This window comes from Onychomys torridus, chromosome 1 (genome assembly GCF_903995425.1).
Source record: "Onychomys torridus chromosome 1, mOncTor1.1, whole genome shotgun sequence".
NCBI classification, from domain to species: domain Eukaryota; kingdom Metazoa; phylum Chordata; class Mammalia; order Rodentia; family Cricetidae; genus Onychomys; species Onychomys torridus.
This window is the reverse complement of record NC_050443.1, coordinates 61,321,183-61,333,938: the sequence shown is the minus strand read 5'-3', so window position 1 is coordinate 61,333,938 and position 12,756 is coordinate 61,321,183. Positions and strand designations below refer to the sequence as shown.

The following is a 12,756-nucleotide window of genomic DNA, read 5'->3' as shown; positions in this document are numbered from 1 at the left end:
AACCATTGCAGGCACAGCCTCAGATGCCACAGTGGCCGTTCCCGCTCTTCGTGGAGAGGTGGAGACCTGCATGCAGGCCGTGAGGCTGGCACTCCTTCATCCAACACCAGCCTACTGAGGCCCCTTCACACTTTCCCCAGCCCTGTCTCCAGGAACTCAGTCAAGAATGCCTTCCATCCGGTTTCTCAGAAAAATGGGAATCCATCTATCTCAAGACCCAGCCATACCACTCTTAGGCATATACCCAAGGAATGCTCAACCATACCACAAGGACATGTGCTCAACTATGTTCATAGCAGCATTATTCGTAATAGCCAGAACCTGGAAACAACCTAGATGCCCGTCAACTGAAGAATGGATTAAGAAAATGTGGTACCATGGTGGCTCACAACCATCTGTAATGAGATCTGGTGCCCTCTTCTGGCCTGCAGGGACACATGCAGGCAGAACATTGTACACATAATAAATAAATCTTTTTTAAAAATGGAAAGAAAAAAGAAAATGTGGTACATATACACAATGGAGTACTACTCAGCAGAGAAAAACAATGACAGCATGAAATTTGCAGGCAAATGGATGGAACTAGAAAATATCATCCTGAGTGAGGTAACCCAAACCCAGAAGGACAAACATGGTATGTACTCATTCATAAGTGGATTCTAGAGATAAAGCAAAGAACAATCAGACTGCAACCCACAGACCCAGGGAGGCTACATAGCCTGGGGGACCCTAGGATGACTGTGGTTTATAGTGAGTTTTGGTTTTGCTCAATTACTGGGCAAGCCTCAATGAAACATTTCACTATTAGGATAAGAGTTTATACTGTATCAATCTGATAATAGAAAATAAATTTTAAAAAGTGAAAAAAAAAAGAATGCCTTCCATCAGCTACCCAGGGCTCCTTCTCCCCAGGGGTCCCTCATGGAAACAGAAGACAAGGGCATACCACCTTTCAGGAAGGTATTTAGTGCGAAAAGAAATAAAGGAGCCAGTCACTGGACGGATTTCTGATGTGACTATGACCCCTTTTTCAGCACCATGCCATGTGTTTTCTGACCATCTTCAGTCCATCTACTGCGGTTAGGCAGCCAGCACATCTGCCCATTTTACAGATGGGGAAACTGAACAACAGAGTCACTTTGCCTACTCAGGATCTTGCAGACCCTGTTCCACTTGGGGACAATTCAGTAAGAAACATGAGTGACCAACTCCTGAATGTTACCCTGAACCAGCTTGGATTCAGAGACCCCTGCACCAAGAGACCAGTTTGTTTGGATTTGCAGTAAAAGTGGTGTGTGTTCTAGAGCCTTTGGACCAGCAGCATGGTTGGAAATGTACGTGGCAGTCACTACAGAACGATTCAGTCAAGTGGCATTTGGGGCTGTGTGACAAAAGAGAAGACCAAGGCTGGCACTGTCCAATACAACCTTGACAAGACCACACCTATAATTTTATACCTGCTACATTCTTTTATATACAGTCATGAGTAGCCCAGGCTAGCCTCAAAGTTGCTAGGCAGCTGATGGGAACCTCAAACTTGTGATCTTTCTCCTCTACCTCCCAGGTGCTGGCCCTGTAAGACATACGACACCACACAGAAAAACACCAACACGTTTACTGTGGCCAGGAACCTCATCTTTTTTTTAAGTGCAAAGAAAGCCAGGCCTGGGGGCAGCAAGTTGGTAACGCTAGTTTGGAGGCTGAGGCAGGAGGTCACCAGTTCAGGCCAGTCTAAGTAACTTAGTGAGACACCATTAAAAAAAATTGGGCCCTCAGCTCAGCGGTACAGCACTTGTAGCATTTGGGATAGAGACCCTGGGCTTGCTCTCTAACGCTGAGGGGAGAATGAAAGAGGAGAGATCTCGCTCGTTTTTAATGTGTTCTAATTAACCCAATGAATCGTCAAAGCTTTTCTTCCACCCACATAATAATATAAACTAATTTAATAAAATATCTTAATTTTTTTTTTTCTGTGTAAAGCCTCCCGCACACCCCTTTTCAAACCAGCCATGTTGCGAGTGCTCAGTAGCCCCTCGCTACTCTGACAGACAGGTCCTGGCACTATCCAGATACCTGCTATAGGAAGGTTGTGGGCGAAGGGTCGGAAGCTGAGCCACAAAGAGAAATCTGTGAACTGACTGAGGGAGATGGCTCAGCAGGTCAGAGCACTTGCCATACCAAGCCTTGGTTCAACCCCCAGAGCCCACAGTAGAAGGAGAGAACCGCTTCCAAAGGTGTCCCCTACCCACACACGCATGCCTTTGACATGTGTGCCCCTGTACTCAGACACCAACAATAATAGTAAAATTTTTTATAAATAATGAATCTGTGAACTGGGAGTGTAGGTCAATGACTTGCCTAGCACATACAGGATCCTGAGTTTGAAACTCAGCCACATAAAAACAGAGCAAAAAAAAAAAAAAAAGACTCTGGGAGTCTCCCTGGGACAGGGCAAGAGGCGGGGCAGTGATGGCCAAGGGCAGGTGGGGGCAGAAGAGAGCTTCTCCACAGCCCGGATGGGAGGAGAAGAGCAGGGAAGAGGGAAGGAAGGGGAGAGGGGAGGAAGGGAAGAGGGGAGAGGGGAGGAAGGGAAGAGGAGAGGCCGGTTATGTCCTATCCCAGACCCCACTATGGTCGCAGCCTGGGGCTTTCCCCGGGGAGCCCTGTGGCAGCCTCCACACATCTGTAAGGCTATAGAGGAGGGGTAGCCAGGCTGTCATCTAGGAGTAAAAATGTCCCCAGAGCCAGACCTGGACTCATGACTAAAAAGAAAAGGAAGGAGCTGAGTTTTAAGCCAGATGGTATAAAAGGGACAAAAGGTCTTCCGGTATGGTGTGGATGTCTTTGACTTAATGGCTCAAACAAATAATTTTTACATCAAGGTGGTCTTAAATCGATAAGCGTTTTGTAGAAACTGCACTTGGCATTTTGAATCGTGAGCTTTCCTAGGCTAGCCAGACACAGTGGGATGCTTTCTTGCAGTACTGATAGCAGCAGCCAGCCAAGCCCCAGATCCAGGTCTGCTCCTATAATTGGGCCGGGCTGGGGAAGGCTGGGTGCTGATGGTGTAGTCTGTGGTGGAGCTGGTTAGACAAATTCCACGCACTTTCAACTTACGATGCATTTACAGATGTGTTACTGGGCGTAGGCCCATTACATCCAACACAGCAGACTTCTTAAGTTTTCTTTTTTGAAGGGGGTTTCACTATGTGGCCATGGCTGGTGTTGACCTTTCAGTCCTCCTGCCTGGGCTTCTGGATTGTGCAGTTATAGGTGGTGACGGATTTATCTTTTATTTTTTTATTTTAGTTTGGTATAATGAGCCCAGGGCTTTCCAGATGGTAGGCAAACACCAGCACTCGGGAGGCAGAGCCAGGTGGATCTCTGTGAGTTCGAGGCCAGCCTGGTCTCCAAAGCAAGTTCCAGGAAAGGTACAAAGCTACACAGAGAAACCCTGTCTCGGGAAAAAAAAAAAAAAAGTATGTGTGTTCGACCTTAATCCAATCACTTATCAGGCAGGGTCTCTGTGTGTTTAAGGCCATACTAGGGAACAGGGCCAAGTGTGGTGACATATACCTTTAATCCCAATACCAACCATAGAGACCTGGAGGTCTGTACAGACAGACAATGACAAAGAAGTAAGGTAGCTGAGCTAAGAGCCAATGAGAGGGCAGAACAGCAAGGCAATCAAGGCATGGGTAGACAGGAAGTAGCTTGCATTGGAAGCTACAGAGCTGGTGAGGTAAGGTTAGCTGGTGGCTTTCTTATTTCCCTGATATCTAAGGCTTTCGCCCCTTAAAAAAACGTGTGTGTGTGTGTGTGTGTGTGTGTGTGTGTGTGTGTGTGTGTAGGGTGATAGGGCAGATCTCCAGAGACTATGAAAGTGAGCACACATTTCAGAGTCAGACAGATCTGGGTTCAGATCCTGGCTTTAACCATTCATTCATTTATTCTCTGAGCCTCAATTTGCTTATCTATAAAATGGGGGATATTAGCATGCCCAGCTTAGTGCCTGATACAGCTTAGTGAAGGGAGTTCTAGGAACCTGCCCCAGCAGCATGTGAGAAGCCTGAGCAAGTGGTTCAGCCCAGCAGTCCTGCCTTGCTCAGGCAAAGCTGGGCTTTGAGACAGAGAGGGGATACCCCATGGCTGCTGTGACTATGCGGAGCTTCCAGAAAGGCAATCTCAGGGCTTTGGCATAGGGGAGCAGTGGAAGGTTCTACCTACCCCAAAGGAGATGTAGGCGCCCAGGAGGCTGCCGGCAATCGTGGCGTAGCCTCCAGTCATGACAACGTGAACTTCAGAGAGTGTCATGTCTGCCAGGTAGGGCCGGATCAGCAGAGGAGCTTCAGTCTACAAACAAGACAGATGGCAGACAATGAGCTGGGGTGACTGGGCACTGTTCTCACGCACCTCGCCCTGGAAGCGGAGGTCATGGTGCGTGACGAAGAATCTCAGAGGAGGAAATGGAAAAGTGTGTTCCTATTCACCCGGGTCTCTCTGGACCTCATGTCCCCGCAACTTCTGTGGAAGGACCACCACACCACACTGTGTTTCACAATGCTCCCTGTGTTGACACATACCATGTGCCTCACACCCAGGTTACCTCACTGCCTACAACTTGAGACAGAAAGGATCCTCACTTTCCAGGGGAGCAGAGAAGGGGAAGCAAGCCTGAACTGTTGATGAGGCCAGGAGGTACCACCAAGAAAGGAGCTGGGTATGCAATGGCCATTTGCTTTGGGACCTGTGGGCAAGTCTGGGCCATTCTTCATTTGTCTGGTGCAGCTGCAGACTCACTGGCATCTTGGTACTGTTCTGCAGGATAGGGAGATGGGAGGATGACGGCTGATCTTCATTGTCAAGGTGACTGGGTTTAGAATCACTATGGAAACACACCTTTGGTGCATCTGTAAGGGTGCTTTCGGAGAGGTCTAACTGAGAGGGATGACCCACCTACCCTGAATGTGGATGGCATCATCCCACAGTGTGAATACAAAGTGGAAAGTTAGCTGAGCACCACCAGCATGCATCTCCCTCAGCTTCTGACTGCGGACACGTCATGAGGCTGCCTCCCACTCCCATTGGCAGGCCGTCTCTGCCAACATAGACTGCACCTCTAAAATGTGAGCCAAAGTAAGCATCCCTTTCCTCCTTAAGGTGCTGCTGTTGGTATTTCATCACAGGAACAAGAAAAGTAAACAACACACTGAAGGGTAAGAACTCTTCCTGGGAGCAGGAAGAGGCAGGGAGGTCAAGAGGAAGGAGAGAGAGGTAAGAATAGGGAGCCAGGGAGATACATGCTATGGTTTTAGAGGGTGATAGAATCTATGAAGATATTTAAGAGAAGGCCTCATGGTTAGGGAATATTGGCAAAGGCCTCTTTGAGGATGTAGCATTGGGTTAATGCTAGCCAAGATGGGAATGGGCCTGCTACAGACTTGTGGCTCAGCAGCCAGGCAGAGCAAAGGCCTCGGGACAGGAACAGCTTGGCCAAGTTTGAGGAGTGCTGAGGAGGAAGACATGTCTGTCAGAGTGCTGTGTGTGAGGACTAGTTTGATGTGGAGGCAGAAGAGGGCAGATGGGCTCTGGGGGAAGAAGTTCACTTGTTTGGGTAGGGCATGGCATGAGGTGGTGTGTGTGTGTGTGTGTGTGTGTGTGTGTGTGTGTGTGTGTGTGTGTGTGTTGGGTATTGTGTTCCCTAAAATATTGTGTGTTCCCCGAAATAAACATATCTGGGGTCAGAGAACAGACAGCCACTAGAACAGAGCCAGAGATGGTGGCTAGAAAATGGGAAGAGTAAGCCCTAACAGAAGTTGGGCGGTGGTGGTACACACCTTTAATCCCAGCACTTGGGAGACAGAGCTAGCCAGATCTCTTGAGTTCAAGGCCTCTTTAGAAACAGCTAAGCATGGTGACCCACGCCTTTAACCCCAGGGAGTGGGGGCAGAAAGAAAAAGGTATATAAGGCGTGAGGACCAGGAACTAAGGAGAAAAAAGCGTGTAGTGAGTAAAGCATTCGGCTGGTTAAGCATTCAGGCTTTCGAGCACAGTTAAGCTGAGAGCCATTGGGATGAGGATTCAGAAGCTTGCATCCTGAGGAAACAGAATCACCTGAGGAACTAGCAAGGTGAGATAGCTGTGGCTTGTTCTGCTTCTCTGATCTTCCAGCATTCACCCCAATAACTGGCCTCGGGTTTGATTTTATTAATAAGACTCTTTAAGATTCATACTACATGTGTGTGTGTGTGTGTGTGTGTGTGTGTGTGTGTGTGTGTGACTAGGATAGAACCTCTAGGGTTTTGCCCATGTTCAGCACACATTCTACCACTGAGTCACACCCCCAGCTCCTCGTACATGTTTTTGACAGGTCACTCAGCTGTAAGTCTAAAGATGGATGGTAGGAGTGAGGATGGAAGTGGGGAGAACAGGTAGTGATGGCAGTGGTCCAGGAGACTGGTAGCATGGCTCCCAGCAAGGAAGAAGGGCAGGACCAGGGATGGATGGATGCAGGGGCGGAGCTGAAGGACTTGGCTCCTGGCAGGATGCAGGGGTAGAGCAGAGTAAGGGAAGCAGAGGAAGCAAGATTGCTCTCTGAGTTGTCTGAATAACCCATGGAAGATGTTATTGCTTTCTAGGAGTCTTAAGAAGATGCAGCTGTGCCAAGGGAGGGACTCTAGGTCCGGTTTGGTGAATTTGAGACATCTCTGAGTTATTATTGACTCACAGGGGTAAGAAACTGTCAGACCACCAGTCCAGAGTTCAGGGAGGAAGAATGGGCTTGGGGCTCCAGATCAGGACACATAAAAGCATTGACAGCCACGAGGCTACCATAAAACCTTGGGGAGGGAGTGTGGACTGTGTAGTGGGCCAGGCCTGCCATGACTATAGACTGAAATGGTGTCAGCAAACCTTTAACACTCTTACTCCATCCCTGCTTTAATGGAAATGAGGCAAAGAGCCAGGGGTCTAGGGAGATTGGACCAACAACGTAGACACACTAACATACGTTGGGAGCTTTTTATGGCAGCCAGTTACGCCCACTGCTGCTGTTCTTTTCTCAGCAGAAACAGGCTGTGTCTTTAAGCTTTCCTAAAGCGTTCTGTAGTTTGGGGTCCTCCTCTTCTTGGGCCTCAGTTTTAACATCCTAAAGAGATTTAGGTGGTGGTTCACGTCTGTGATTCAAACACTCAAGAGGTAGAGGCACTCCTGGGCTTCCAGTGTGGCATGCACCTCAGGTTGCTCTGATCTGGAGGTGCCTCTAGGGCAGGAATGGATGGGGACTCCACGCCCTGCTGATCTCTAAGGTATCAACACTGGCTAGAAGTTGACCTGGTGCTGTACAGAGGATGCCGTGCTCAGTAGTTGAAGGTACCTTGGGATATGTACAGGGAACATCTGGTGTGCTTCTCCCACATGTTCAGTTCTTGGCTTCTAGACGTGATCTTATGCTAAACCTCCACCCAGAAACTTGTTTTTAACTAATTAAACTTACTGCTTTTACTTAAAATTAAAAAAAAAAAAAAAAAAAAAAAAAGGTAGAGGCAAAAGGATCAGTAGCTGAAGGCCTTTACTCCCAGCACTCAGGAGGCAGGGACAGGTGGATCTCTGAGTTTGAGGCCAGCCTGGTCTACAGAGTGAGTTCCAAGACAGCCAAGGCTACACAGAGGAAAAACAAAACAAAATAAACAAAAGCCAAGAGAGAGGGAGCGGGGTGAAATACAGACAGACAGACAGACAGACAGAGACAGAGGGGGGTTATTTTGGGAACAACTTATCTGCAACCATATCTGTCTAGAACACCAAGCATACAAACTATAAAATTAGCATGCTTGCACCATAACAAAAAATAGGCTGATATTTTCTAAAAAACTTCTAAACTACCCAGTGAAATAAGAAATCACTTGACAAGGGCATCGTCTCTTAGGGACTCCCTGACTTGCACAGTTTCCTTTTCGGGAAGGCCTGAAGAGACTCGAGAAGCCCAGTGCCTTCAGAGCCATAGTTATTTTGAAAAATACATTTCAGACAGAAGAAAGCCGAGACAAATAATACAGTGGAAAGAAGCTTAGAAATCAAACAAACCTAAATGTTGTCTTCACTTACCCCTGGAGGGTCTTGGCCAAACCATTCACACCTTCCTGGCCTCAGTTTCCCTATCTAATACCTATGAGTCTCTAAGCTGATGACAACAGCCTAGGCTGTAGTGGGAGAGGTGTCAAACAGGCCACGTCTGGGTTTGGCATGACACAGGCCTGGCATGCAGCCACCAAACTGAGCATCCCTGGGCAGCCGCCCGCCTTCGATGACCCTGGGGACAGGTTCACAGGGCTCTCCCTCGAATTAAATTGGATCCCTGCTCCCGATTCCAGTCTGTTTTGGGTAGATGCAGTACCCACCTGGCTCACAAAGATGTTTCCGGCCACACTCAGGGTCTCAGTGGCTGTGGTGCCCATGGTGACTTGCATCAGCCAGGCAATCTGGAAGGAAAAAAAAAAAAAAAGTGCTCATGAGTGGCATTAGCAAGCCCAGACTCAGAAAGAGTTGAGGAGTGATGTGGTGATATTTTGTTTGTGCTCTCACAAGTAAAGCTGCCTGGAGATCAGAGTGTGGAGCTAGCCACTAGTGGGCAGGCAGTGGTGGCACACACCTTTCATCCCAGCACTTGGGAGGAGGAAACAGGAAGTGACATGGCTGGGCCGAAGTGATAAGGTGGGAGGAGACAGCTCAGCCCCTTGCAGTCTGAGGATTCCTACAGGCAAGCAGTCTTTCTAGTGGCTGGCTGCTCTGCTTCTCTGTTCTTTCAACTTTCACCCTTGATATCTGACTGTGGGTTTTTATTATTAAGACCAATTAGAATTCGCACTACAGGGTGAAGGTACCTTAGAAGTCTTCTTTCCAGCCCAGGGCCCTGCTGTAGTTTGAACGGCCTCTCCAAGACTCACGTTGAAATTTCATTAGCACTGGGGGAGTGTTAAGAAGTGATGGGGCGGGGGGGGGGGGGGGGGCCCCCGCGGAGGTGATGGCTCACTCTGTCATGTACAGACTCCCAGCACCGGTGTAAAAAGCATGTACCTGTAATCCCAGTGCTGGTGAAATGGAGACAGGGGATCCCTGGGAATTGCTGGCCAGTCAGTCTAGCCAAATCAGTGAGCTCCAGGTTCAGTGAGAGATCTCATCTCAGAAAATCAGGTGGAGGGTCAGCCAACTAGCTCATCAGGTAAAGGCATTTGCCACAAAGCCTGGTGACCTAATCTGATCCCCAGGGCCCACACAGTGGAAAGAGAGAACCGACTTCTGCAAGCTGTCCTCTGACTGCTACACAAGACTGTGGCATACATACATACATACATACATACATACATACATACATACAGCCGGGCGGTGGTGGCGCTCGCCTTTAATCCCAGCACTCGGGAGGCAGAGCCAGGCGGATCTCTGTGAGTTCGAGGCCAGTCTGGTCTACCAAGTGAGTTCCAGGAAAGGCGTAAAGCTACACAGAGAAACCCTGTCTCAAAACAAAACACACATACATACACACAAAATAAAGTTTGTATATATATTATCTATATGGATTTTCTGTTTTATGTGTATGTGTGTACGGGTACCTGCAGCTTGGAGTAAAAGGTATCAGATCCCCTGTAACTGGAGTTACGGGAAACCCAACGAGAGTCTCAGCAAGAACAGTAGGTATTCCTAGCTGCTGAGCCACCTTTCCAGTTCCAGATAAGTGATTAAAAACAAACTGTCAGCGGGGCTTGGTGGCACACATTTTTAATTGCACCACTCAAGAGGCAGAGGCAGGCGGATCCCTGTGAGTTCGAGACCAGCCTGGTCTCCAAAGCGAGCTCCAGGAAAGGTGCAAAGCTACACAGAGAAACCCTGTCTCAAAAGAAAAAAAAAAAAAAAAAAAGGCTGGAGAGATGGCTCAGAGGTTAAGAGCACTGACTGCTCTTCCAGAGGTCCTGAGTTCAATTCCCAGTACCCACATGGTGGCTCACAACCATCTGTAATGAGATCTGGCGCCCTCTTCTGTGTACATAATAAATAAATAAATCTTTTTTAAAAAATTAAATTTTTTTCTTTTTTCTTTTTTGAGCAGAGGATCGAACCCAGGGCCTTGCACTTGCTAGGCAAGTAAGTGCTCTACCACTGAGCTAAATCCTCAACCCCCAAAATTAATTTTTTTTTACCGTAATATCTGGCCTAGTCCCCTCAGCTGCTTCACTGGGGACTTCCGTTTCCAAGTAACATCTGGTAGCATGCCAGGGTCTAGAGTTCAGTGGAAAGGGCTTGGGACACATTGTTCTAGAAAGTTCCTCCCTGGAATGTTTCTGCACTGCTGCCGCCTCTCAGCCTGCCCTTGTTCAGCCTCTCTTCATAAGCGTTTGGAAATAGCCTTCCCTCCTCCCTTCCTCTTGTCCAGGCCTATCATTCTCTGTCCCTCCAGCCCTGCCATGTCGGCTGTGGATTCAAGCCCTTGCAATCTGCGGCCTATGCTTGTCCAAGGCCATGGTTGGACAGGTTCTCCAGATCCAGGGAGAGTCCTCTCCCTCTGCCGGGTGTGCTCTTGACATAACCATGGGTCACTTTTTATTCTTGCTGCCATCAAAAGGTGCTGATTTATTCTGAACTCTGCTGGCTAAATCCTCAGAATCTTTTGCCAGGTCTGATGCTGTTGAGTGCTGTACAATGCTATTTCCGACGTCCTAATGTTATGCAGAAGATTTCACAAACCTAAGCACATTTGGGCTGCCAGGATGGCTCAGCAGGTAAAGGTGCTTGCTGCCAAACCTACCAACCTGAGTTTGAGCCCCAGGTCCCACATTCCAGAAGGAGAAAACCAACTCCTGCAATGTGTCTTCAGACCTCCACATGTGCGTCCTGACATGTGTGCATGTGCACACACACAATAAACAAATAAATAAATGTAATTTTTTTTTTTTTTTTTTTTTTTAAGTAAGCACATTTATATTAGCTAAGTCTGGCCAGCGTGGCCTGATGTTATAATCTCTCAGGATCATTTTGGTATAATTTTTCTCCTAAAGCTTGTGTTGCCTCATAGAACCCCAACCCTCCTCCCGTAAAGACTGCATTGAATTTTGATGCCATTTTCCCCCTAGTATTGGGACAGGAGACCTTCTGAAGGGATGTTTGATTAGCAATAGATTCGGAGAGAATGTGAAGTGTGGGAGCAGTGGATTCTGGGAAGGCATGGCCTTGAGGAACAAGAGACTCTGGGAGGGTATGGACCCTGGGAGCAGAGGATTCTGGGAAGGCATGGATCCAGAAAGTAAGGAATTTTAGGGCAGGGAGGTAGACCTTGAGTCATGGGATTCTGGGAGAGTCTAGACGCTAAGGCCAGGCATCCTGGGATGACAGGACTCTAGAGGGCGTGAACCTGAGAGCTGGTGACTCTGAAGACCCCAGCACAGGCCTGAGGACTCACCTTCAAGATCACCCACTGCATGAGGCCCAGATAGTACAGAACCGACATAACACAGCTGAAGAAGACAATGATGGGCAGAACCTGCCGGGAAACAGAGGATCTCAGGTTAGAAGTGCGGGCCAGGGCTGGGCTGGGGGTAGGGGGAGGCTCTGCCTTTTCCTCCTGTTTCTTAGGATTGTCGTGAAGGGTAAAAGGAGCAGGCTCAGGTCTGGCACTCGTCTGCTTCTTCATAAGCTCAATTCTGGTCTATGGCTCTGCCTTGATTGGGTCCCCTACACTCAGGGCTAGAGTGAGGGAACTGTCCTCATTGTGGCTTTAAAGATTTATTTTATTGTTTTAATTATACATAGATGGAGGGACATGGTATGCGCACATGCAGGCAGGTGCCTGCAGAAGCCCAAAGAGGGCATCAGATGCCCCGGGGCTAGAGATGGTTGTGAAATGCCTGGCACAGGGTCTTCTGCAAGAACAGTGCCTGCTGTTCACTGCCGAGCCCATCTCCCAGCCCCAACTCCGGCTCATTTGTGGTAGCAGAACTTGTACGTCTTTGGACAGAGGGCTGATTTAGTAGCCCACAGCATGGCCACATACAGTGAGCTAAATGTCAGGAAATGAGAACACAAAATCTCCTGGAGCCTCTGGAGAAGCTTACACACATGTTTTGAGTGTATACCCTTTTCCTACGCCCTTCTCACTCCCTCAACGCTCCTGCTAAAAATAAAACGAGAGAATAGGGGAGTAAGCAAAAGCTCCCTGTGGGAACTGGTGAGAGGATTCTCAAGGCAGGCTACCAAGCTGGTTGTGGTGGCACACGCCTTTAAACCCAGTGCTGGGAGGTAGGGGCAGGAGGATCACTGTGAGTTCAAGGCCAGCTTGGTCGTCAAAGCAAGTTCCAGGACAGCCAGGGCTGCACAGAGAAACCCTGTCTTAAAAAACAAAAACCAGGCTTTTAAATGAGAAAAGGAGAGGCTTACAGTTGGTATCTAATGTGTACATGAGGGAAAGGCAAGAAGTTTGTGTGGACATGGGACATCATCCAAAGGGTTTGCAAGTGACCAGTGACAATGGACATCTGAAAGTAAGTGGCTGAGGTCCAGGCTGGGGGGACATGTGCCTCTTAGGTCCTGCTTCCCATTGGCATATTTCTTATCCATGTATTTCATTTTCAAATAGTTCAAAAGTCCTACAGAGTTGCTAATAACATGGTAATTCTCTCTCACTAAAAAGTGGGAAAGTTTCTGTGGTGGTGCATGCCTTTAATCCCAGCACTCAGGAGGAAGAGGCTGACAAATCTCTGAGTTCGAGGC

At 48.3% G+C, this 12,756-nt stretch overlaps 1 protein-coding gene across 1 annotated transcript in view; it reads right to left on the bottom strand.

Annotated features, from left to right (window-relative positions):
* Slc28a1 (solute carrier family 28 member 1) overlaps positions 1-12,756 on the bottom strand; it is a 49,721-nt gene that overhangs the window by 12,308 nt on the left and 24,657 nt on the right. The window contains exons 9-11 of the mRNA XM_036166621.1: positions 11,450-11,530; positions 8,400-8,480; positions 4,228-4,353 (exon numbers count right to left, since the gene is read on the bottom strand). Coding sequence (XP_036022514.1) covers positions 4,228-4,353; positions 8,400-8,480; positions 11,450-11,530 — 288 coding nt within the window. The remainder of the gene's footprint in view (positions 1-4,227; positions 4,354-8,399; positions 8,481-11,449; positions 11,531-12,756) is intronic.